This window comes from Enoplosus armatus, chromosome 4 (genome assembly GCF_043641665.1).
Source record: "Enoplosus armatus isolate fEnoArm2 chromosome 4, fEnoArm2.hap1, whole genome shotgun sequence".
In the NCBI taxonomy this organism is placed as follows: domain Eukaryota; kingdom Metazoa; phylum Chordata; class Actinopteri; order Centrarchiformes; family Enoplosidae; genus Enoplosus; species Enoplosus armatus.
Window position 1 is genome coordinate 15,090,655 of NC_092183.1, and position 25,889 is coordinate 15,116,543.

Sequence of the window (25,889 nt, forward strand, 5' to 3'; positions counted from 1 at the left end):
TTTGGCATTGTGATCTCTTACATCATGTGTGAGTGTCAGTTTGGTGAAGAGTGGCTGGTCAATGTTGAAATACTTAACTTATTTATGAACGTAGTGTCCTGTAGAGGAAGTTATGCTCCATATTCTTGCTGTTGGATAATAATTTAAAAAATGTCAGATGTGATTGTACTGCCACCTAGTGGTGCTCTGTTGCTATGTCAGTGTGTTACTCAAGGCGCTCAAAAAAACAAAAAAAACATGAGGAAAAAACTGTGTGCAAGTGTTTTATTTAAAAAATAAAGTCAATATGGTTCAAGCTTACTTCCTGTTTATTGATCACATTCACAGGAATATAAAAAAGCAAAACAACATACTGAAAAGTGTAAAACTATGTTTATATGTAAACCTTAAGCTAAGGTTTCCCCACAATTCTTTTGGTAATTCAAGAAATTAAGAATTAAAGATGTGTAAAAATACACGCAGATCTTCTCACAAACACACATACAACATATGTGCACTAACCCATCTGTCTGAGGTGAGGTTAAGATCAGATACCAGGTTTGGCCTCACAAACACAATCCGTTTTCAACTGCCGCTGTCGGCGACACCTGGGATGTCAATGACAAAAGGCTGAAAAAGGCGCGACAAAAGATTTGCAGCATTTGAAGCCTGTTACCACTGTGATCCTGACAGTGGATGATTTCCCATTCAATCCATGAGATTCCAATCCAAAACTCAGTGTAGGAACATTATCATAAAGCCAACCACAAGGGCAGACCACGCTCAACTTCTTCCAGTGCAGAGATCCTCATTGTGAAGACTTCAAACAAGAAAGACTTCCTCTCCGGGTTAGTTTGCATTTCAAGGTCACACGGTGCATCAGAAGCCCTCCGTTTCCAACCATCTGAAAGGCCAAGGACATTGTTACAATCTTTGAAACAATATACTATGTTAGATAAAACACATTTTCACACTGTTGGACAACATCATGAAGGTGAGTGAACACCGGATGGCACTATGGTCCAAATAAGGCACACATCCTCTTACCACTTAACAACAACGTAAGTGGTCATCAAAGTGTTAAAGACGATGATCTTCATGAGAAGCAGCCTCATGACCAGGACAACCACTATGTTTGTCCACACACCAACATCTGGAGATCAAACCACACAGACCAACATAAGGAACAACATCGGTATGAAGCAACAGGGGCTTTTTTTATTTGTTTGCAAACAATTAAAATGCACCTTCTGTCTCTTCATATCCATAGCAGATTTTGTCTTGATGATCTGAAATGAAAAAATGTATTAAAAGTGTAAAATAAAAAGTAATAAAATATATTATTTGAGGGTGGAAATGACAGAAACCAAATTCAACATTCTGGTTTCCTCACACAGGATCAGCTACAGTCCTACCTGATGGGGAGGTGAGGTGTCTCCTGTTGACTTTTGGGTGTCGTCTGTGACTCACTGAGCAACTGTACGATGGCCAGTCACCGGTCGCCACCATGATGATCGCCACGGCACTGTGGCCACGATGCTTCCTGTTTACAGCAAAGCTGTATGGCAAACTGGACATAAGGCCTTCTGATGGTGACCTCCAACTGACCTCTAGGTGCCCTCTCTTGAAGTCACTCACCATACAGACCAGCAGGGTCCAGCCCAGCCTCTCCCCTGACAGGTGGACTGGAGTGGCCAGAGATGCCAGCACATCCCCCTCTACCCCTCCTAAAAGATGATGGAGGACAACATGAAGAAAATTACATTTTGACAAAGATAAGATGTGCATTAGGATCGGGAGAGATTTCTTGGTCTGTGGCAATCTAACAGAAGGTTATGCACTGGTTCAAACACAACAATTAAATGAAGTACAGGAAATGTATATGGTAGTTATGAATATGAGGCATTTCGTTTGAAAATGACGTGTTTGCTGTTTACCTTATTAGGACAGGATTACAAACATGGACATCAGTATAAATACATATAGTGTAACAGTTTATAATTAAATCCTTAATGCATTTAACATTATTGCCAGATACGACTCCAAATATGTATGTATACATATATCACTTATTTTAGTATTAAAAACCTCATCAATCTTTGTGATTTTGATGTAGTAACTCCAGTAGCAGGAGTCAGTACTCCTTTATAGGCTGCCACCATTGGTAATATAAAAACCTAAGTATAGAGGGTGTTGTATGTTGTAAAGATTTCAAAGCTCTTTGTAGCAAATTTGTGATTTTAGGTTATATAAATAATATTGACTTAACTTGACTTTCAAAAGCGACTGATTAAACTCAAATATGGTGGTCATGCTTTAAACAAAAACTCCCCTCTGAAAAGTCAATGTTTTGGACGTTTAGAATTTTCACCAAACATTGATGTGAAATTTTCTTTTGCCTATTGATTCACAGTATGCACCATAATCTTGTAATAGAAATGAAAAGCTCTTACCTGTCCATAAATAAATGATAGGCAGGTAAAATAAACCCCTGGATGGCTCAGTCATGTCTGCTTCAGTAACAGTAGCTTCAGTGATTACTGCCTTGTTCTTGTGTGTGTGTGTGTGTGTGTGTGTGTGTATGTTTGTGCACCTTGTGTATATGTGAGTGTGTGAAATGGGGGCATGCTGTTAGGCTTTGCCAGGAGCAATGCATTGTGGGGGATTGACATGTCTCATTGTTGTGACCTTATACTAACAATGGACCCCCCCCACCCCACCCCGACCCGAACACACACAAATACACGCACAGAGAGAGAAAGAGAGAGAGAGAGGGAGACAGACACAAATGAGGCTTTATCTGCATTTATAAAGAGGGAGAAAAGTGAGGACAGGATAGTAATGTGGACAGTAGAAAGTCAGCGAACAACTGGAGAGAAACACCTGCCTACGGCTGTTAGATCTGAGGTAAGAAACAGATCCTATCAACACACCCAGAACATTAGACAGTACACTTGTAGGGTACACACACACACACACACACACACACACACACACACTCTCTCTCTCTCTACAGAGAAAAACTGTATAAAGTATAAAGAGTATAAAATGTATTCGTAATAACTGTAGTTATAGTGCACTAACATCAGAAAAGACATTACATAAGACATGATTTGAAGTTACAAAGCTCTCTCTCTCTCTCACTCTCTCTCTCACTCTCACACACACACACACACACACACACACACTACATACTATTGGGCTTTTTACTTCAGCATTGGGCGGGAGCTTTAAAGAGAAAGTGAAACTCAACAGCAGGAGCCTGAAGGAAGGGCGATGAAGCCAAAATGAACGAGGTAAAGCTTTTTGACATTTGCAGCTATTGATTACTGTTAAAATATTACCTCTAAAGCAGATACAAGACAAGCATCACTTTACTAACTACAATCTTCGTAACAGTTAGTTATATTTCTGGCGAATTTGTTGGTTATCGCTACTAACATAAGGCTGATCAGCATGATACAGCACAACTAGCCTGATTTGAACTGCAGTTATGCTCCTGCAGCTGTTGTCACCTCACAGTTATAGCTGTGTCCTCATCTTGTTTTGTCCGCATGGAAAATCATGTGGCGCACTTGTCACATGTTTGAGTCTCCTTCAGGCTGAGATGTGCTGTGGTTGAGGCCTAAAACTGTGTTTACCAGAATTCATCACACGTGATGCTTGCAAGGTCCAAAACTATCACCTTGTAAATGTGAGAGTTTGATACATTGTGAGCTAAATGAGTGATTTTGTTGAGAGAGTAACCTTTGAAACCACTACCATAACCATAAACCTGGTGGGAGGAGCCAGTTCTCTATTGGTGAGACACAGTAAATTTCAACATTTTTGATTGGACAGTGGTATAAATGTTGTTTCATTGAGTGACTATGTAGTGTGTCCTTAATCCTGCTCTAATGTCTTTCAGGTTTAAGACGAAAAGTCAACACTCACACCAGGTCCATCGCTCCTAATGTTTGGGATGTGACCAAGTTCAATACTAGCTGTCAGCCTGTCACACGTTTGGATTTTTTTTAAATCAGTGGTTGAAGGACATTTCCTCTACAATGGTCTTGGTGAGGCTGTTAGTGCTGTCTCTATTCCACATGTCTCTGGTTGGGTCTCAGCCCGCCCAGAGTTCACAACCGGCGTCAAGCCCTCCTCATCCTGCAGGAGAACAGTCTCCTTTGGGTACTGCTGATCTGTCCTTCCCTTGGAGCCGCCTTCGCCTGCCAAGGTACCCTTCACACTGCTTTAGTTTTACACCCACATACAGGAAAATTACAAGAATATTGGTAAACGTTTGTTTTTGAGTCACTGTTCAAAAAAACAACACGTTTCTCTCTCTCAGGTACATCATTCCTCTTCACTACCACCTCCTCCTGCACCCCAACCTCACAAGTCTCAGTTTCACTGGTTCGGTGCAGATTCAGATTGATGTCCAGAACAACACGAACTGGGTTGTATTACACAGCAAGGGTCTGCAGATCTCCAAAGCCACCATATTGGACCAGGACCTCACTCATCTGTCTGATCAGGTATCTGTAAATGCAGAGCTACAGGTTAATTAACATTGTGACTTACATTGGAGCCAACTTATCTCCATTTCTTATTCACTCAGCATTTAATGACATGAAAATAAAACTGGAAGTATTTGAATATATCCTGCTTTTTCTCTTCATAGGTTCTTCCAGTTCTTCATAACCCTTCCCATGAGCAGATTGGTATTTTCTCTCCCAGGGTGCTCAGCAGTGGGCAGAAGTACTTTCTGTATATTGAGTTTGGGGCAGAACTTGCAGAAGGCTTCTATGGCTTCTATAAGAGCACCTACAGAACCAGCACAGGAGAGACCAAGTAAGACCAGATAGATTGTTTCACAGCAAGCTCGGTAAAATATCCTACACATACAGGGAGGTTCCAGCAACAATTCAGTAGTCCATTGTCAGCAATACAAAAAGTGTCTTCTGATGTCTCTTTTCAGGACCTTAGCTTCAACTCACTTTGAGCCCACGAGTGCTCGGATGGCATTCCCTTGTTTCGATGAGCCAAGCTTCAAAGCCAACTTCTCCATACAGATCAGGAGGAGTCCAGAGTACATTTCTCTGTCCAACATGCCTGTGGTGAGTGTTGCATATATGCTAATTATCACACATGCTCAAATATGTGTGTGGAAAATGGTTACAATGAATTCTTTTTTTTTCTTCAGGTCAAGACAGTTGAGGTGAGCGATGGCCTGCTTGAGGACCAGTTTGATGCAAGTGTAAAGATGAGCACGTACCTTGTAGCTTTTGTCGTCTGTGACTTCAAATCTGTCACTGCAACAACATCTTCTGGAGTGCAGGTGTGGTCTCCCTAATGTTATTTTAATTTCTTACCGACAATATTACTTCTTACTTAGTGACTCAGTGACACGTTTTTGTTTTTCATGCACTGTTATGTATCTGTAGGTGTCCATCTATGCTTCCCCTGAGAAGTGGCTGCAAACCCGCTATGCCCTGGAGGTTGCTGTCAAAATGCTAGACTTCTACGAGGAGTATTTCAACATCCACTATCCTCTCCCCAAACAAGGTACCCTTTGTTCAGTTTTTCTGTAACTAAGCCATACAGCATTTCTTTTTTTTCACATATTGTCTCTTATTGTCCTCTCTTTACTCCATCTTTCTGTCCCCTGACCTGTGTTTTCCCTCTCAGATCTGATAGCCATCCCAGACTTCCAGTCAGGTGCGATGGAGAACTGGGGTCTGACCACCTACAGAGAGACCAGTCTTCTCTTTGATCCTCTCACATCCTCCATTTCTGATAAACTCTGGGTTACCATGGTGATTGGCCATGAGCTCGCCCATCAGGTGAGAGTGTGACACTGTCTGCACTCTAATGACATGCAGAATTAAGTGTTTGTTTAGCTTCAGTAGTTCAGATGCTCATAACTCAAATCATTACATAAATAAATACTCAATGCAGAGTTGTGAAATTCAAAATCTTTCCTGCAGTGGTTTGGTAACTTGGTGACGATGGAGTGGTGGAACGATATCTGGCTGAATGAAGGATTTGCCAGATACATGGAGTACATTTCCGTCGAGGCCACCTACCCCGACCTCAAAGTGGTATGTGCTTTATTTAACCGGACTATAGACTTAATTGATTAATAGTGGTAGGTTAATATTAAGCCTGGGGGAGAGTACTGATGGTGCTGTTCGTGTGCACAATCTTGCAGGAGGAATATCTACTGTACACCTGCTTTGCAGCAGTTGGTCATGATTCGTTGAACTCCTCTCGGCCAATATCCAGCCCAGCAGAGAACCCCACTCAGATCAAACAGATGTTTGACACAGTCTCCTATGACAAAGTATGCTTTCACTCTCATACAGTACATGTGTTGTGACTTCAGATGACAATTCATTATGAGAATATTATCTGTGCAAATGTATTACCTGCAAAATCAGGAATGGATAAAACATTGTCAATGTAAAAAAAGTATTTCAGTTTTTTTAAACAGTTGGCCTGGTCATGATTGAAATAGCAGGAAAACAGCCTCTAAACACACACTTGTGACTGCATAACTATTGATCTTTATATTGATCTAATCTTTTTCACATTTATGACAACAACAACATTCAAACTACTTTGACACCATAACCTGTCATGGCCCATTGATTAAATAAACATTCTCTCTCCCACCAGGGAGCGTGTGTCCTGCACATGCTGCGACATTTTCTGACAGATGACGTCTTCCAGAGCGGGATAGTACGATACCTCCGCAAATACAGCTACAGAAATGCACACAACCAGGACCTGTGGGACAGTCTAGCCAATGTACAAACACAAATTACATTCCTTGTGAAATTCACTGTATAGTCATTTGTGATTCTTCTTGTAAGTGGCATCCTGACAGAGTTGTATTTGAATTTGTACTTGTCAAAAATGGATGTACCAAACTTTTTCTGTATGGGACTGTAGCTTCATTGATGGATCACAATAGAGAGCTGTCTTTTTTTAACTAGACAGGAAGTAGCAAGAAGCTTGCTCTTTGAGATATGTTCTTCTGTTTTTATAGATTATCCTCTTACCTTTTTACAACCTTGGAATTATCATCAGACAAAGAACAGAGTGACTGATCCATTTACAGAATCATACATTTCATGTTTTCTGTCTGGGTGTTATTTAAAGGTCTTTTTTAAGAGGTTTAGCCCAGATATTATAAATCTGGTAGATTTGCGTACTGGAGGATTATAGATTTTTTATGTTTTTCCTCTTTCCACAGTCATTGTTTCCCATTCATTTCATTATGGTACATAAATCAATTTGCTGAGACTTGAAAGTTGCTTAAAGTAGGTAATGAATCAAAGGAACATTATGTTTTACTGCCATCAAAGTTGTGTTATCTTTGCCCAGAAATGCAATTGTAAGTAATTTTAAAAGAGTACACTGCCTTGCCATGCATCGATATCAAAACATTGATAGAAATACAAGCAGACATGGTCCATTGAAAGATCACATTCAAATTCTAAAACACTATTGTGTACTGGGGTCAGCCGCAATGTACGGTACATGTGAAAAATGTTATGATCTTTTCACAGGAATTTATTTGATTTTGTTTTTCAGACATGCTCAGAGGAGGAGTTCATCTCAGGAAAACACTGTTACAGCAGCAGCCAGGCCTCCAAGAATGCAGTGAGTAAACATTTAAACATCAACTCTCTGACCCCTGCTCATGGGTTTCCTCTTAAAAATGTCACACCATTTACAGGATTGTTTTCTGACCTTGTTACGCGGTGTGGTCGAATGTATTGATCTCCCATTGTCTCCTACAGTACCTGTTTGCTGGGGAACACCTGGACCTGACAGCCATGATGAACACTTGGACTCTGCAGAAAGGTATTCCTCTGGTAACTGTAACTAGGAAGGGGCCTCGTCTGCTGCTGAGACAGGACAGGTTCCTGAGGACAGTGCTACCTTCTGACCCTCTCTGGTCCACATTGCAACAGGGGTGAGTTTGTTTTACTATTTAGTTTACTATTCTATTCACACTGTACGGTGCTCTTCTACTCTTTGTTTTTACTCTTGCAGTTACTCACCCATTATTGCCAAGACTTTCATTTTACATACTCTCCTTTATGTATAGTTTCCTTTGGCATATCCCACTGACGTACAAGACAGACGCTTCTAGCACCATCCATAGACACCTGATGACAACACACACAGGTAACAGGGGAGCGAGAATATGCCAAATATAATTCATACACATCGTCACTTTTGCTTTGCTGTTATATTGTTTTCTATCCTCTTTATTGCTATTTCTGTCTCATTTAGACAGTATACATATAGGGGAGGAAGTCAGCTGGCTGAAAGTAAACACTGACATGACGGGCTATTATGTGGTTCATTACGAGGATGATGGTTGGGACGAGATGACCAAACTACTTTGGGAAAACCACACCGCTCTGAGCTACAAAGACAGGACTCACTTGATACACAACGCCTTTCAATTAGTCACGTAAGCATATATATGCGTATGTGTTTCTGTATGTCTGTAGTGACACATAAACAAAACAGCAACACAACATCAGACCTGAAATAGCACCTAACCTTTCAAATATTCTTGTATGTCTCTAAAGGGCAGGTCATCTGCCGCTCAATAAAGGCTTAGACCTGATTGGTTACCTGCGATTGGAGAGACACACTGTGCCTCTCCTCCAAGGCCTGGGCTATCTGGAGGCCTTTTACCGGTTGATTGAGAAAAGGAATGAGCTTGATCTAACAAGCAACCTGGGTGTAAGAGTACATTTAGTATAATATTTATGCCAATGTCAGTATGAAATGCAGTTCATGTTCATGTGAGATGCTGTTTCTCTGTGTGCTTTGGTGCAGATGTACATCCTGCGATTTTTCCGTGCTGTCATTGACCAGCAGACATGGAGCGACAGTGGCTCTGTGTCAGAGCGACGGCTGAGGTCAGAGGTCCTGTCGCTGGCTTGCCACCTGGATGACCCTCCCTGTCTGAAGCGGGCACGTGAGAGCTTCAAAGACTGGCTTCAGTCCAACGGTACACTCACGTATGTCCGTCTAAATTATATATTAACACACATCAGTCAACAACTGCTGATGTGATTCACGTAAACAACACCTATTCCCTGTGCTAGACTGGACCATATAATTTGATATTTCATCGTGTCCCTAATATGCACGTCTTGTGTTTACCCTAGCTTGCCCACCGACGTGGCCGAGACAGTGTATTCAGTTGGAGCTCAGGATGACCATGGCTGGGCCTCGCTCTTACACACATACAACATCTCCCTCTCTGCAGCACAAAAAAACAAAATCCTGTTTGCATTGACCTGCACCAGAGACACAAAAAAACTGCATAGGTACATCTTCTCCCTATTACTCACACAGTTAATGCTGCCACCATGTGGCAAACATGGGGAATTTTGTGTATATACTGTATTACAGTTAAGATTCACTGGAGGCTCTTCAAGTGTTATCAGATAATGTGGCGTTAATAGAGCATGTTATATCGTATTGTGTGTGTTTGAGTTGCAGACTGCTAGAGCTGGGTCTGGAAGGGAAGATGATTCGATCCCAGGACCTGTCCACTCTCATCCTGATGGTGGCCAGGAACCCGCAGGGACATCACCTCGCCTGGAACTTTGTCAAAAAGAACTGGGACACACTGGTTAAAAAGTTAGTACAACATAATGGAGACATTGGGAATGACTAAATAATACTAAAAGTCAAACCATGTGATTCGATGCCTATGAAATCCCTAAATACCACTGTGTGCATATGTAGGAGGAGATATTAGTCTTTGACTGTCCTCTCTGTTGTGTTTCTGCTCCGCAGGTTCCAGTTGGGCTCATTTTGTATTAGAAACATAATCATTGGCACCACAGGCCAGTTTTCATCTCCAGAGGAACTTACTGAAGTAAATGTGCTCTCATAGCTTGTACTAATCTATATTCTACAAGGCAATTTAGAGATGCACCAGTATTTCAACATGCTGTTTGTGTTGGCTGGTATTGGCAATATCAGCAATATTAGTGATAGTTATGATTATTTGTAATATAGTGGGGAACTGACCTAAAAAGACATATCTATAAAACCCTGAGCATTAACAGATGTTATTAATAATTGTGACTTTAATTGAAAGAGGAAATGTCTGTGAATCTACATTTTTTTGTATAATTTTCAGTTTTCATGTTTGTGTTTTTGTAAATGTATGTGTGTTTGACCCTCAGGTGCAGATGTTCTTTGAGTCCATCAAAGAACAGGCGTCTCAGCTGAGAGCAACTCAGGTTGCCCTGGACAACGTGCAGAAAAATGTTCGCTGGGTTCAGAGGAACCTAGAGACTCTGAGAAACTGGCTGAACAAGCAAATGAAGTGAAAGATATTTGAAATATTTTTGAATTCCTAAGTGTTTTTATTTGCAAAATATAATGTGCTTGACTTCACTGAAGAGTTGACAGTTTTGTATATAAAAAAGCGTTTTGTAAATTTTCAAGGGACTTATTTGTTAGACAAAAAAATGTAATTGGTAGAACTGGCAGCTGAGCAGTAGTAGTATGTTTGTGTAAGGAGCTGTTTGTGTCCTAAGAATATTATGTTGTCTGTGTGTGTGTGAGCGTGTATTACTCTATTTGTGGGGACATACATTTGTTTACACTTTCATATTGTGGGGACTCGCCTTCCTTTTGGGGACAAAATGCAAGTGCCCATAACATAAATCATTATCTTTAGAGACTTGGTTTTAGTTTAGGTTGAGGTGAAGGTTAGGGTTAGTGTTAGGGAAGTAGTCGGTTAGGGTTCGGGTTAGGGTTAGAGTAAGTCTCCATGAAATTAATGTAAGTCAATGTAATGTCCTCTGAAGTGATGGAAACACGACTGAGTGTGTGTGTGTGTGTGTGTGTGTGTGTGTGTGAGAGAGAGAGAGAGATCCATTCCAAATTGACACAAAAATGCTGTGTAAATGGATTCTTAAATAAACAATTAAAGGGTTCATTGTACCTCCTGGCACCTTTGTGTGTGTTGTGTTAACTGAAACATATCTTGATTCATACATTCATCATATTAACTATTTATTTTAGGGTTACGACTTGGTGTTGAGGTTATGGTAAGAGCCATGAATAGGTTAAGCTTGAGATTAGACATGAAACGTTTAGATTCAAGGTCACAAGTATAGTGAAAAGTGTGTGAATGCATGTTTGGTATTTGTTACCATTTATTAGAGGGTAAGGCTTGAGGTTCAGCATGTAAAGGTTCATGGAATTAATGTAAATCAATATAATGTCCTCCAACGTGCATATTTTTGTGTGTTGGCCCCGCCCCCGGGTAGTAACATCCAATAGGATGTCAGTATTATAATTTGATGGGAGGTTGTCAACAACTGGTCGGGGAGGAAGGAAAGTGTCATTTGCTCGTTCGTTAGTTCGCCGAGCATGTTAGAGTAAGATTTGTTTACATATTTTTAGCGTAAACTTCGATTTTTTTGACATTTCCGCCGTACTCACGCTTTAGTCTTCAAAACAGCTATGGGCGATAAAGTTATGGAAATCAGCTAACGTTAGCAAACTGAATGTCTTTTAGTCGGTTACTATTGTCAGAAGTTGGCTAGTTCCAAGCTAGCAACTACGTAGCTAACGTTAGGACAGTGAGGATAGGCTGCTATTTATTGTGAGCGTCTGATAGCCTGCGGTGGGTTGTGGCCAGCGAGAAAAACATCACTTCTGCCGAGCCGCTGTACGTTAGAGGTCCCCTTGTTTTGGACGCGAGGAGATATCCCATCATGGACCCCTTTGACAGTAATAGTACAGGTAAGAAAGGAAGATGGTAGACGTTACAGTAACAGCAAGCTAACAGCAGCAGGCCAGCTAATAACTAACGGGATATTAGCAGCAAGCTCACTGGGAGTGACATTCACCCGAGGGCACATGTTTAGAGGGGTGGGTTTGACTTTTGACAAGCAAAATGAAAGCTACGTTTTCTGAGTGACTGGTGTCTTTTTTACAGTTGAGGGATTCCCAGAAGCTAACTTAATCGCAGTGTCAGTCTTTTAACGGTCCTGCAGTGGGGACGATAACATTTCACTGCACATCTCTTCTCCATTAGCATAACTCAGAATGGGTGTTGTGAATCTTGTAGTTTATGTATGTTTTGTTTTGATGTCATTTGAACTGAACAAAGCCAATAACACATTTATAGCAGCTTAAACAATGACTGTCTTGAGACTCTTGACAGAAACATAGTACGCAACCTTTGAGACTCAAGTTGTCTGTTAAAACACAGCAGCACTGTTTGCTCAGTTTAAGCCTGTTGGTTTGATAATGGCTATGTTTTGTCTTGATGTGGAGAGCTGATAAGTCATGCTAAGCTCAGCAGAGGCAACCAGCAGCCAGCTGCTTTACAACCCTTGCTATGGTCCCATGTCGTCCAGGGCTTTATTAAAACAAACAAAAAAGGCCAGTGCACACACTATAACAGCTTTCAGAAAAGCTGAGTGTCCTCAGTGGATGTTATGGTCTCAACCTGTAAGAAGCAATTACCTAATCACAGCAGTTAGACTTCATGTTTTTTCGTGTGTACTTGGTTATTGTGACACAGTGATTTTTTTTTAAAGTAAAAGCCCAAAAGTCACATTTCATAATCCCATTTTGATCAGATAATGATGAGACAACATTAGCAGATGCTTCGTTCCCATTTGTTTTTAATGACCAACCAACCAATAACAGTAGTGTTGCTCAGTACTCTGCTTCCAAGTAGTGTGTGTGTTGTCTCTTCTTACCTGTGCTGAATGAGGAGACTCATCTGTCACACTCAGACACACATATTTAACTATATTTCTTTGACTCCATGGTTGGGTTGATAAATGTTCTGAGTAAAAAGGAAGAGTTCAGTCAGCACTTGACACACCTTACTGCTGTATTTACATACAAGCTTGACAAAAGTACAAGAGTTGTTGGTTATTCACATTTGCCTGTCGTGTTTTCTAATTGTACTCCAGATTATAACAATCATATCTGCCTCTCATCTGTCTTCTTGCTTATATGAAACAGCTTTCACCATAATATCAACAATATCCCACAGATGTTAGAAGTAGATATGGCCATCATTATCAATCAAGTGTGATGTGTTTTTTTATGGGTCTTATTTCTGTCATAACCCCCCTTGGCACATTACCTACTACTTAGCTCTTAGCCTATTAATAGACATTCATATCACAGCAATGTGGTCCAGACAGAGACATGGTGACAGGCCATACAGTCATATCAGAAACACTGTACAGGACAGACAAGGAACTAAATTCACCTCATGCATTTCTGGACTCTTGTCGTCCTTTTGGGGAGCTAAAGCTCACCTTTGTTTGGTGTCATTGTTTCGGTATGAACACTGTGTATTCAGAAGGTGTTTACTGTCTCTCGGTGCTTTCCACTCAAATCCATCACCAACTGAGACTGAAAATGCATTGTGTTTAGCCTGTAAAAGCACGAATGGAACGTGAGGCAAAATGGGAGACTTGCATTGCATAGCGTTTTACTGCTTTTGCTATTATTAAATTAGGAAGTTGAACATGCCTCTGATTGTTTCAAGAATTACTGAGAGGAGAATCGGGCTGCCATAAAATCACATGGATTTTGTAAGACAAGGCATAACTCTTGTCATGATGCTGAAGACGCTGTTTAGTTCGTGGAAATGCAGGCTTTTGTAAACTGCAGTAGCATGTGACATGGCCAGGTGATCAATATTCATTGCATTTGCTTTTTCCTAGTTTTGAAGGCACATTGTCTGTTGTTTCTTTGACACTTCAGTTTTGAATGAACTGTGAAGGAAATACAGCAATTTCTGTCTTTTCGTTATACCAGTCCTTAAAGGTAGCTCTTCTATGTAGGTCAACGTACCAGGAAATACTGTAGGAGGTTTACTAACAGGAAACTGAAGTAACCCAGTCAGTGTCTTTGTTAAACAAGACTTAATGTTGCCTGCACTTTAGGTAACAATAACAAACCTTTGTGTTGAAAACTGGTTTGTTGCCACTACTCTTCTGTGCAAAACTCTAAAACAGAGCACATATGTTAACATACAGTACTGTGTGTGTCAGTGTACACAACCATTTGGATTATGTTCTCTTTCTCTCTTTCACCTCTCTCATTTCCCGTTTTGAGAATCCTCTGTCTGATTTCTCTTCCTCTGTGTGTCGTAGAGCGAGCCAACCTGCCGAGGAACATGATTGAGAACAGCATGTTTGAAGAAGAGCCTGATGTTGTGGATTTGGCCAAAGACTCCTCTGCATTTCCAGTATGCTCATGTCATCTTATGCCATGCATGCCTTCTTTTTAAGGACCAGCCTGGCTGAGTAATTTGAATGCATATTTGCACCACTGTGCACATTTCTCACATGTGCTTTCATCTGTAAATCTGATAATGTGAACAGATCAGAGCAATATAGATAAAGATCAGTTAATTTGATAAAGGTCGACACTTGTGGGTAGCCAATGATTCTTATGTGCACACTTTCAGTTCAGTACACCTTTCACCTTTAGATCTGTTAGCTGCAACTATCTATAGACAAGACTGTGAGAATTACCTCTCGCAAAAAGGAACTTCATTTTAGCATGATGATGATGCCGTATCTTCAGTGTTTTAATAGTATCAAAATCTTTCTCTTTAGAGCTGCAATGACCCATTTTCCACATTCAGCTTCTGTCAGTACAGACATACTGTGTTATAAAGCCTCGTAAACAAAGTCTTATAGACCTTAAGTTCATCCCCCAGTCCTCATTACCTCTAGTCTCCCTTGCTGTCTGACACTCAAATCATTATGATTCCCTGTCATCTGTGCCTTGGTCTTTGTTGATAGACCCTTCTCTGTCCTGATTATTTTCCATTATTCTTGTCTCTGCCCTCTCTCCTCACCGCCTCCACATATGACATCTTACCTGTGCTAATTAATTTACCTGGGAAGGTAATTCAGTTATTAAGATTATATGGGAAACACTGCACAGCTTAGAGTATACTGTACTTGCTCTCTCCAGACGTTTCCTGCTCTTGACCCAGATGAGGTGGTGTATGAGCCTCGTAGCTCACGCTTGCTTGTGCGAGGCCTGGGAGAGAATGACATGGATGAGGATGAGGAGGACTGCGAGTCTTCAGCCCGTCTACTGGGCATGTCCTTCATGAACCGTAGCTCTGCTCACAGATCCAGCTCTTCCCCTTACACCAGACAGGCTCCACCCAGGTAATGCACTGAAAAGGTCATAATTTAGGACTCTGTGTGGTGTGGTATGCCTTGCAGCATTTATGTGTCAAAGCAGTGCTACATAAGTAATCATTTATTATCATATGCAATAGCTTCTGTGATTAGTATTTGTAGATTCTGGTCATGTACAAATGTTAAATTCAGGTGAATGTATTGTAAGACAGATTAATTAAAACTAATTAAGTTTCTAAAACTTAAATAAATACTGACAAACATTTGTTATTTTTGGGAAACACATTTTGAGATAGTTAAGTCTTATTGAGCCAATTATAGATGGAAATAATAAACACATTTTAGCAAGCACAACACCATGGGTGGCTCAGTAAAAGATCTGTTTCCTCCATGACCTTATCTTTGACAAAGGTTTACTTAGAATCATAAAACAACCAGTGGTGGTCTTGATGAACAACTTCTTATATTTGAAGAGAAACGTTCCCTGAAACTGCAGCTACATTTAAAGTCCTGTCGGAAACATGGTTTTAGTTGCAGAGTAAAGGAATAAATCCATGTTAAGTAAAATGCTAGACGTGTTTGAGTGGAGAGGCACAATCTTAATCAGATAATGTCAATAAAGCATGGATAAGAGTGAAAAGACTTAGTGCACCTCAATGTAATATGACAAATTCCTTTAATTACTCAACCAGTCATCACAAAATCCAATATAAATGTGTGAAGACATCTCATCTGAATGATATTGTTCAGGGAAGCTTTCATCATCCTTAAAAGATCTGTTTTTTTTCACACTGCTGCCTAAATGACCAATAGTAAGACTTGTTAGCAGTTTAATGACAGTTTATCCCATTGACTGTTTATATGACAGGTTACTGCTGCACAAGTCTTACACAGAAAATATAGTGAAACTTTAATTCCTACATGATGCAGATAAAGAAGATTACCCAAACATGTACAGGTTGAGGTGCATGGAAAAGGGTTTTAGTCTGCTACAGAGCAGCAACAGAGTACCAAAGATTTATGTTCTCTCTGTCTGCCACAGCACCACCATCCACAACACTGCTGCACCTTGTAATATTAAACTCTTTTTGGTCACAGGTCATGTTCACGACCCTCAGCCCGTACCATGGTTGTATGTGTGTTATTCTTGGTGATAGTGGCCTCTATGACCATGGTACTTTACTTCTTACCTGGATGCACCTTTACCAAGGTAAGAAACATATTCACAAGTTCTGTTTAGGTAGACTTTTTTGACCATGTGTAGATAGCTAAACATGACTCTCAACACATTATGTCTATATCTCTGTCAGATTATTTCCCTTTTTTCTGTCATACTCATTTCCCTGGCTGACCCCAACCCTCCATCCTTCTGCAGACGGGTTGCCGCAAGCCGAACAAGACCACTCCCTACCCTATTTCCACAAATGGCGAACCGTTTCCATGGGCACAGCTCCGGCTGCCTCATAGCATACATCCTCTCAGCTATGACCTCACCCTGAACCCTGACCTTGACAATATGACCTTCACTGGCCGCACTGTTATCGGCATGTCTGTGCTTCACAACACCAAGCGCATTGTCCTGCACAGTGCTAATCTCACCATTACCAAAGCTACTGTCAAGGTGGGATTGGAACGGGTTTGTGTGCTGATGAGTGTGTAATGACAGAGTTTAGATGGTTAAGTTGTCATTCTGTATGCAAAGCCTGCCTGACTAGAAGTATACAAAGATTTCATTTGTGCCTGAACAAAATAATTTATTCAAACTTTTTGCAGTTGTTATGTTGTCTGCTAGCTGTTAACTAATACTTTCTGTTTCCAGCTGGGTGATGGGGATCCCGTTGATGTGACTGTACTGGAGTACCAACCCAGACAGCAGATAGCTATTAAATTCTCTGATGAGCTGAAGGCAGGCCAGTACTGTGTTTTAACTCTGGATTACTCTGCCAACTTCTCACACACCTATGGTGGTTTCTACAACAGCTCACACAACGATAAAGATGGAAACAAAAGGTATACTTCACTAATTGGCTGTGTTAATTGGCAGCATTTATCTAATTTGCTATTTCAGCATGATCATGCTCATCTCCCTCTTGTCCCCAGAGTCCTAGCTGCAACCCAGTTTGAGCCACTGTCAGCTAGGAAGGCCTTTCCTTGCTTTGATGAACCAGCTTTCAAAGCCACCTTTTTGATTAAAATAAGCAGAAAACCAAACTACATGACCCTTTCCAACATGCCTAAGGTACTGTAACATTAGTTAAGTCCTGGTTATTTTTACAGAATGGTAACAGGAGTTGAAACACCCCACTTAGTGTGCTAAATGGCTCCATCAATGCATTCATTTTTCACTTTAGCATTTACAGAGAATTTAATATAAGGGCTGGCAGTGTTTGGCAGCTAAATTTGAGATTTAAAACATAAACAGATCCCAGTTTTGAATTGCAGTTGGTTTTAATAGTGTGAGACATAATAACTGAATAATTTTCATTTAAGCAAGAAACAGGGTCTATCAGTGTCTATGTTCACCATGTCAGCACAGATGTTGAATATTGGCTAATTTTGATGCCAGTGGTTTGTAGCATTAAGCTGGCAGTATATACCAAATGAAATATAATTTGGCATGTTCACTGGTAAAATGGTGGGTTTATGAAAGTTTTGTCTTTGTCAGTGTGCACAGCCTCATCCACTTCTCCCCAACACATTGTCAACTGCAGCTGACCAATAATGTCATATGTGCCACCCAGATAGACACAATTTACAGTACAACATTATGTCATGTCAGTCACTCGTGAGTCATTCCTTTTCCCACTGTGACTCGTGAGCTCTTAGCGTGGGCACAATTAAGCTAACAGACCATGTATTGGTTTTTGCATGCAGCGCTGTATTTCACAGCACTCTGAGAAGATGCCAAAGTAGATTTAGTTTGAAGTATACTATCAACATTATTTGGTAGTAATATTGTCCTTATACTGTGTGTTTCAGGCTAAATCCACACCACTTGCCAAAGGTTTCATTCAAGATGAGTTTGAAAAGACCAGTGTCAACATGAGCACCTACCTGGTGGCCTTCATCGTTGCTGACTTCACCCCTATCAGCAAAAATGTCTCAGAAACACTGGTAGGTCTGGCACAGATATGATTTCTTTTTGCTCTCAGTGCAGGCTGTACACGAGTATTTTATAAATGTAGTATTCAGTGAGGTTGTGTTTTTGCTGATAAACTGTCATGATGTGTGTATATACATCTGTGTGTTTTAGGTGTCTGTGTACTCTGTGCCAGAGAAGAAGGAGCACACTGACTATGCTTTGGACACAGCCTCCAAACTGCTGGAGTTCTACAATAACTTCTTTGAAATTAACTACCCCCTCAAAAAACTAGGTGAGTACACAGAGGTACTTGCATGTTATTTCATACTCCTCCAATGTTTTTTTCTTTTCTCCCCTCTTTACACACCCCAATATGCTCCCTCTCTCTTTTGTCAGACTTGGTAGCCATCCCGGACTTCCTGGCAGGAGCCATGGAGAACTGGGGACTCATCACTTTCAGAGAGACCAACCTGCTGGTGGGCAAACAGTCCTCTCCTCTGGAAAAACAAGCAGTTGCCTCCGTCATAGCGCATGAGCTCGCTCATCAGGTAGTTGTATTTGCCTGTGGGTTTGTGGAAGGAACAGAGACGGTGAATACGCTACAGTCAGGTCCTAATCTATCCCTGATGCTGTATTGCAGTGGTTTGGAAACCTTGTCACTATGAGCTGGTGGAATGATCTGTGGCTCAACGAAGGCTTTGCTACTTACATGCAGTACACGTCACTGCAAACAGTGTTGCCCCAGCTGGACATTGTAAGTTCACACATCTGGCTCATGAATTAATCCTCACATATTTTGATGCATATAAAGCTGTGTGCTTCACTATGTGCCATAGCAGTAAGTTTTATGTTTGTTTGCAGGGTAATTTGTTCCTGGCAGTACGGTTCAGAGCCTTGGACAAAGATGCACTAAACTCCTCCCACGCTTTGTCAACGGAGGTTAATACACCGGAACAGGTGGAAGAGATGTTCGACTCTGTCTCCTATGAGAAGGTACACTTTTATATATAATATATAATATATAAGTAGATAAATAAATGCAATGTTCATCAATTAACTGAACTTTCATATCCAGCAGTTTATTTCTACTGGACCTCAGACTTGGTTATAACCATAGTGTGCTGTTTTGAGTCTGATCACAGATGCTTTATGTTTCTGTTTTCCAGGGTGCGTCCATTCTCCTGATGCTGAATGCCTCCCTGCCAGGTGACCAACAGTTCAGAAAGGGTATCATTCAGTACCTAAAACAGTTCAGTGGATTAAACACGGACACCAACGACCTCTGGAGCAGCCTTACACAGGTTTGTGTATGCGCGTCTTTCTGTTGCTATGGACAGCATGCATCAGTAGTTTATCACTTTGGCTAAATTCAACTTCCCTCTGTAATCTGTCAACCAGCAATCTGGCTAACATATACTCTCCCTGACATCATCTGCATTTGGCTAGTTTTACTGTTATCACATAATGGGTGATCACAGAGAACTGTCTCAGGAGAACATAAAAGGCAGTAAATGACTTGTGATAATTTATTGATCCTATAAGAGTGTCCATCTTTTTGTTTAATCCCTGTTGAAGGGAAATCAGAGCAGAGGATGCTGTAGATACAGACAGTAGATTGGATAATTTCTGTCAAAAGGGCTCCAGTGCCCTCAGTTTAACGACAGCGACAGTCTGCCAACTCATTACTTCCCCCTGCTGCCCCTGTTGATGCTGTACTTGCACCTGCTTAATCTCACATAGGTCATCTGGAAGTCTGCCACAATGCTACCAGTCATAAAAGTCTGTTAATTAAATGGCTAAATAAAAAAGGGGAGGCTAATAACAATTCATAGAGAATGTTGAGGTTTGGCATATTTATCAAAAGACAATGTCTAGATGGAATCTGTGAGTTGTATGAACCTTTTTAAGTTATCCCACTTATTTTTTTGCCTCTGTTAATTTCTCCTTTGGTTTATATTTTGGGATTATAGAAATTGTAATTGTCACCACAAATCCTCAGAATATAGCTGCAAAGTTTCAAACCACTCCCACAATTATGTTCGTATTTTCAGAAAATAACTATGAAAATGTCATTGGACTGCACAGACTCTGGACTTCTCTTCCTGTCCTCAGGTCGAAGTGTCACCGCAGCATCAGAATGTGTCAGAGATGATGACGTCATGGACGTCGCAGAAAGGCTTCCCATTGGTCACTGTAAGCCGCAAGGGAGATAAGGTGACCCTCACACAGGAGCACTTCCTGCTCACGACTGACAATGCCACGCGTACTTCCAGGTGGGTTACATTACCATACGCACGCACGCACGCACGCACGCACGCACGCACGCACGCACACACACACACACAGATCATTGAAACACACCACAACCCTAACTGTATTTTGTGCTCTCTTTAGCTTGTGGAATATTCCAGTGACGTACGTGAACGACAGCTGTAGTTTGGCTCCTGAGTGCAGACAGGTGTTCACTCTGAAGGACAAGTCAGGTAGAACACAAAGCATTAACCTGCAACATCAAGTCTCAGAATCTCGGGTACTGTGTCAAATGCTACATTTTTGTGTGTGTTTTCAGGGACTCTTAAGCTGCCAGAAAGTGTAAAGTGGCTGAAGCTGAACTATAGAAACACAGGCTTCTACATCGTCCACTATGGAGATGAGGGCTGGGCTGCTCTTATAGATGCTTTGTCCAACAACGTCAGTGTTCTTACGCAAGAGGACCGTGCTTCGCTCATACACAACATCTTTGCTCTCTCCAGGTATAACGCACAACATAAATTGTTGTTTTTGAATTGCATTCAGTGACAGGAGAAACTGAAGTAGAGGAGTATCATCCAATTCCTGTGTTTGACTTTTAAACAGCTTTCATTCCCCGCCTGTCTGTCCTCTCCCTCCCTGTCCTGTGCTGTCAACAGACTGGGACGTGTCTCCTTCTTTCAAGTCCTCAAGCTGTTTAAGTACATATCCAATGAAACTGAGACTTCTCCTGTGACAGAGGCCTTGTTACAGCTCAATAATATCTACCAGCTGCTCGACAAAAGACAGGAGCAAGGTCTTGTAGCCCGTATGAAGGTACGTACATGTGTACACACACACACACACACACACACACACACACACACACACACACACTCACTCACTCACTTTTAAAAATATGTTTTTTAAAAATCACTGCGAGGAATATGAATATATATTGTTGAAATTTGTCACTATGGGAGTTATGGTTAGGCCCATTACCTTACCTACATGTATAATCTTTTAATCTACTACACTATTTAAAATACATCAATTTGCTTAAATCACTAGCTCAAAAGCACAAAGCCACTTGAAATTACACATTTTTATCAGTGACCTGTTATCTGGTTTTGCTTTATTTTAGAAGTTAAGCTGCTGGTGAGTTTTAGTTATACATTATTGTTGCACCAGGGCACCTAGGATACACGCTAACATTAACGCTGACATTAACGCTAACATTATAACATAAAATTCATGTCATCATCATGTAAGATTCTTCAAGTTCTTGTGACCTGTTTAGCTGAGTGTAGTGTGTATGTGTACTAATGTGTCCATGATTCTTTTCTTGCATATAACAGAAATATATTCTGGATCATTTTGGTTCTCTGATGGACAAACAAACATGGGGAGAGGAGGAGAGTGTGTCTAAACAGGAGCTGCGCTCAGCCCTGCTAGAGATGGCCTGTGGTCTGAATGAAGAAAAGTGCACTCAGCAAGCCAAAGCCCTGTTTAAACAGTATGTCGAGTCCAATGGGACCTTACGGTATGTATAGCACACGAAAAACATTTTATTTTTTAGTTGCTTTTCAAGGTCACGATGACAGCAGGGCAGACAGCAGAGCAGCCCAAACATCTTTTTAGAGATAGAAATGATCTTTAACAGGGATGGGGGAATGTGACTTGATTGAATTTGTATCTGACATTTGAGTTGTAGAAAATGCACTGAAATTTGGTGCTCTTGTAACCTAAAGTCTGTTCATGTCTTTATGTATTTCTGTAGAATCCCAGGCGATCTGCAGCAAGTTGTATTCACTGTGGCTGGTCAATCAACTGAAGACTGGTTAACTTTGCTCAACATGTATGACTATGTCACCTATGATTCAGAGAAGCGAAAAATGCTACGGGGCCTATCATCCACTCAGGACGTACGGCGTATAGTATGGTAAGCAGTTGGTATGCAGCTGGTATGAAATATCCTCCTACTCTAATATTTGACATTTATATTATGATTTCATATATTTGGTGCCATCCTCATCATTATATTACTGTATTGTGCATATAAAATGTGTTAATTATTAAGTTTAGTATTCAGTTGAAATTGTTTTATTCGTCTTAGTTCCTGAGATTACAATTGAGAGCTTCAGTTACTAAATCGGCAGTGTTTGAGACGTGATAAAAAATGTTTTTTCAACTCTAAGTTGGTATTGGGGTCTTTCATTTCATGTTTGTTCTCAAACACATTTGTCATAGAAAAGCCTTGACAAACAATTTATTCTCATGCTGTATGGACACGATGATAATTAAGTGTTGTTTATGTGCTGAACAGCCTCTGAACTGAACGCTTATCACGATCTATCTAGGATTCTGAATGCAGGTCTGAGGGGGGACTTCATCCAGACACAGGAGTTGCCTTTGGTCATCAATACTGTGTGTAAAGGCTTCGCCGGCTACTTGTTTGTCTGGGATTTCATACAAGAGAACTGGGACCGCCTCATAGAGAAGTAAGTGGCCCCTGTCAGCTTCATACAAATTATCACTGAGAATACATTTTAAGATCATTTCACACAAAAATGACAAGATGAGCCGGCATCCATGTTTTGGTTTTTGGCTGTAGGTTCCCTGTGGGCTCCTTTGCCATCCAGTCAATCATCAAGTCTGCCACCTCCCAGTTCTCCACACAGTCTCACCTTGATCGAGTATGTTGTTAATGTGGTTTTTTCCTATTATAATACATTGCAGTGTATTTGAGGGTCTCTGCACTTGTTTGTGGGGCGATATTAACTGTACAGATTAACTGTGTTAACTTTTAGTGTCTTATGTCGAGTCTGATGTGGCTGATACCTCAGTGTGTGTTTGTGTGTGTGTGTTGTGCAGGTGCAGGGTTTCTTCTCTGGTCTGAAGGAGCGTGGCTCTCAGATGAGGAGCGTGCAGGAAGCTTTGGAAACCATCAGACTGAATCAGCGCTGGATGGACAAGAACCTGTCTACACTCAAAAAATGGCTCTAATACAGGCGCTCCATCCAATCTCCGCCCCACTAACAGACAGCTGGGGCGTGTCGTCAAGACAACAGCAGTGTTTGCACTATTGTAGGACTGTGTCTCTCTAACTCCCTTTATCCAGGCCCGAGTACTAATCAGCCAGAGGTTGTGCTCTACCTGGGTGGACAAGGTGTTTGATTTTCTGAGATCTGTCCTGTGAGTTGTATTTACTAGCTCAGGGTGGCTCTGATTGTGTGTCTGACAGGGAGTTGTCAGATGCAAACACACACACTCCTCACACTTAATGCTGTCGACCAAACCTCTCCTCTGCACCTCTCATCTAAACCTCATGCCTGAGCAGACAATTATGCTTATCCCACACTCCTTTCGCTCAGCCTGCTCTCAGGCACTTAACTGTATGAGCAGTGTAATGGCCACTTCAAAAAGAGCTATGAAGAATGTCAACATTGCTGTCTATTTATGTACTGTCAGTCAGTCCTGGCCAGTCTTTCTCTAAACCATCGGATGTAATTATGTAGATGGAGCTGTCAGGGATCCCTCAGCGATGAGAAGTTGAAATTACCGTTACCTTATTCTGTGTAGAAACAATAGCTGCCTGCCATTCTGAACTCTAGTTACTCATGCAACCTGAAGCATTTACTATATTAATCATGGTTTGGCTAGAAGAGTGGTTGATTGATTAATAGCTTGAAATACCAAACTTGTGTTGGCATCAGTTGAATGTACTGAAAAACCTTCCCACTGTGTACAGTAGATGGCGTACTGCACAACAGTGCAGGTTTAAATCAACAACCAATGTGTCTTAGGTGAGAGCAGGCAGTGGGCACTGGAGCCAAATGTTCATTTTTTTCTTTCTTTCTCTCTCTACCAGTCATAAACCCGGTTTAGCTCTGATCAAGTTTTATTTTGGTTGCGTTTAGCCTGCAGTGCAGTGACTGACTCATTCTTTTAACTCTGTGTGCTTGTAAACTTGTAATTATAATGTAAATAAGCTCAACCCTTCAACGTTTTCCCCTGAGATTTTGGATGTTTTAACACTTTAAGATTTGCTTTGTGTTATGTATATAGCGTGTAAAGAGAGAATGTATACATAGAATTGATCAAGAGTCTTGGTCAAATACTTTTACTGTATGTCTTGATTAAGACCATCACAGGGAGGTCATTTGCAGGTGAATGTTTGTGTTTTAAGGGCTAATGTGCATATTGGAGATACAAAGTGTATAGAAGAACATCTATATTGGGCATGACTAATCTGTCCAGTAAGTAAAATACAAATACAGAAGGTTTAAAGTTACTTCAATGTTAGTTCTCCGTATTACTGAGGATGAAGAGTAGCCTAGCTATTTATTGAGTGTCTAAACATGCTTCCCCAGCTTTTGTTCCAAAGTTTTATTTAAATACAGTTGTACACTCATCTTGAGCTTTATTTAAAGTGGTACTGCTTACTTTTCCACTCCATCACTGTCATGATATTCAGGATAATTGAGTAAATTATTTTCCTTTGGACATCCATAATATCATCATGAGACTTGCATCTCTGTCTTTGCTTGTCATATTATCTTCTGAAGCCTCTTCATCTCAATTATGTAAAGACTGTGTCTGAAGGATTTTCAAGTTCTTCAAAAGAATACCAAAGTGTGTCACAAAGGCGACACATGAGATCTGGGTTCAATTCCCAGCAGTGTTACCTCAGGCTTGAATATAATTGGTCCTGCGCACGGGTGGGAAACCTTTTAAAAGGGTCATGTGTTTGTAGCTGCACAAGTGACTCCCACTGGTTGGTTGAAGTGGCTGTAAGGAGGGTGTGATCCAGGAGGGGGGCCAGACAGTGAAGCCCAGCGCATGAAAAAACACACCAAGAGACACCATGTGTATCGACAGCACATGCCGTCTGCACCCTCCCCAGGTTCTCGGTGGGGGTTAGCAGTATAAAGGATCACAGTCCAGAGGAGGAAAGATAAAGTAATAATGATACTTATTATTGAAATAATCTAAAAATGTCAAGTTTAGATCTGTCTGGAGGTTATCAACAGCATTGCCATGTACTTATTCCATCCAGTCCATCATAGTGATAATGTGTTAAACTGGTCTCACACATCTTATACTTTTATGTCCTGGCTTATTGTGGATCACTTTGTCTTATTATGTGTAAGTGTCATCTGTCTAGGACACCGTTTTCCAGCTTCCAGCAATCAGATTAATGAATCAGTTTTATTGAGGCTCGAGGACCTGATTTTTCCACCATGTTTTGGTTGGTTCATGTGAAGTCAGTTACAATGATGTAATTCAGGTACAGGGTTCTGTCAAAGTTGTTGAATCGGTGGTGTGGCAGCTCTGATGAGAGGATTGTAGTAGAGCGCCACATGTGCAGTAAACCCAATCAGATTATCTTTGTTTCTGCACTGGGATGAAATGCTGCA

The 25,889-nt window shown here is 41.0% G+C and overlaps 2 protein-coding genes across 2 annotated transcripts; both read left to right on the top strand.

Annotated features, from left to right (window-relative positions):
- Positions 1–3,250: 3,250 nt before the first annotated feature.
- erap2 (endoplasmic reticulum aminopeptidase 2) lies at positions 3,251–10,969 on the top strand. The gene is made up of 21 exons (XM_070903856.1): positions 3,251–3,275; positions 3,887–4,195; positions 4,310–4,502; positions 4,643–4,812; positions 4,940–5,078; positions 5,165–5,299; positions 5,406–5,526; positions 5,650–5,804; positions 5,949–6,062; positions 6,173–6,304; positions 6,640–6,771; positions 7,561–7,629; positions 7,770–7,945; positions 8,081–8,160; positions 8,269–8,452; positions 8,574–8,730; positions 8,827–9,011; positions 9,162–9,323; positions 9,499–9,639; positions 9,799–9,880; positions 10,194–10,969. The coding sequence occupies exons 2-21, from the start codon at positions 4,026–4,028 to the stop codon at positions 10,338–10,340; spliced, it is 2,844 nt and encodes a 947-aa protein (XP_070759957.1). The 5' UTR covers positions 3,251–3,275; positions 3,887–4,025; the 3' UTR covers positions 10,341–10,969.
- A 3,189-nt stretch (positions 10,970–14,158) lies between these two features.
- Positions 14,159–23,938, top strand: lnpep (leucyl/cystinyl aminopeptidase). The gene is made up of 21 exons (XM_070904998.1): positions 14,159–14,245; positions 14,983–15,185; positions 16,257–16,368; positions 16,534–16,779; positions 16,978–17,168; positions 17,259–17,397; positions 18,138–18,272; positions 18,412–18,532; positions 18,637–18,788; positions 18,881–18,994; positions 19,102–19,233; positions 19,407–19,541; positions 20,353–20,513; positions 20,635–20,723; positions 20,810–20,993; positions 21,150–21,306; positions 21,828–22,012; positions 22,250–22,411; positions 22,830–22,970; positions 23,084–23,165; positions 23,344–23,938. Exons 1-21 carry the CDS (start codon positions 14,174–14,176, stop codon positions 23,473–23,475), a joined length of 3,045 nt encoding a protein of 1,014 aa, XP_070761099.1. The 5' UTR covers positions 14,159–14,173; the 3' UTR covers positions 23,476–23,938.
- Positions 23,939–25,889: the final 1,951 nt, after the last annotated feature.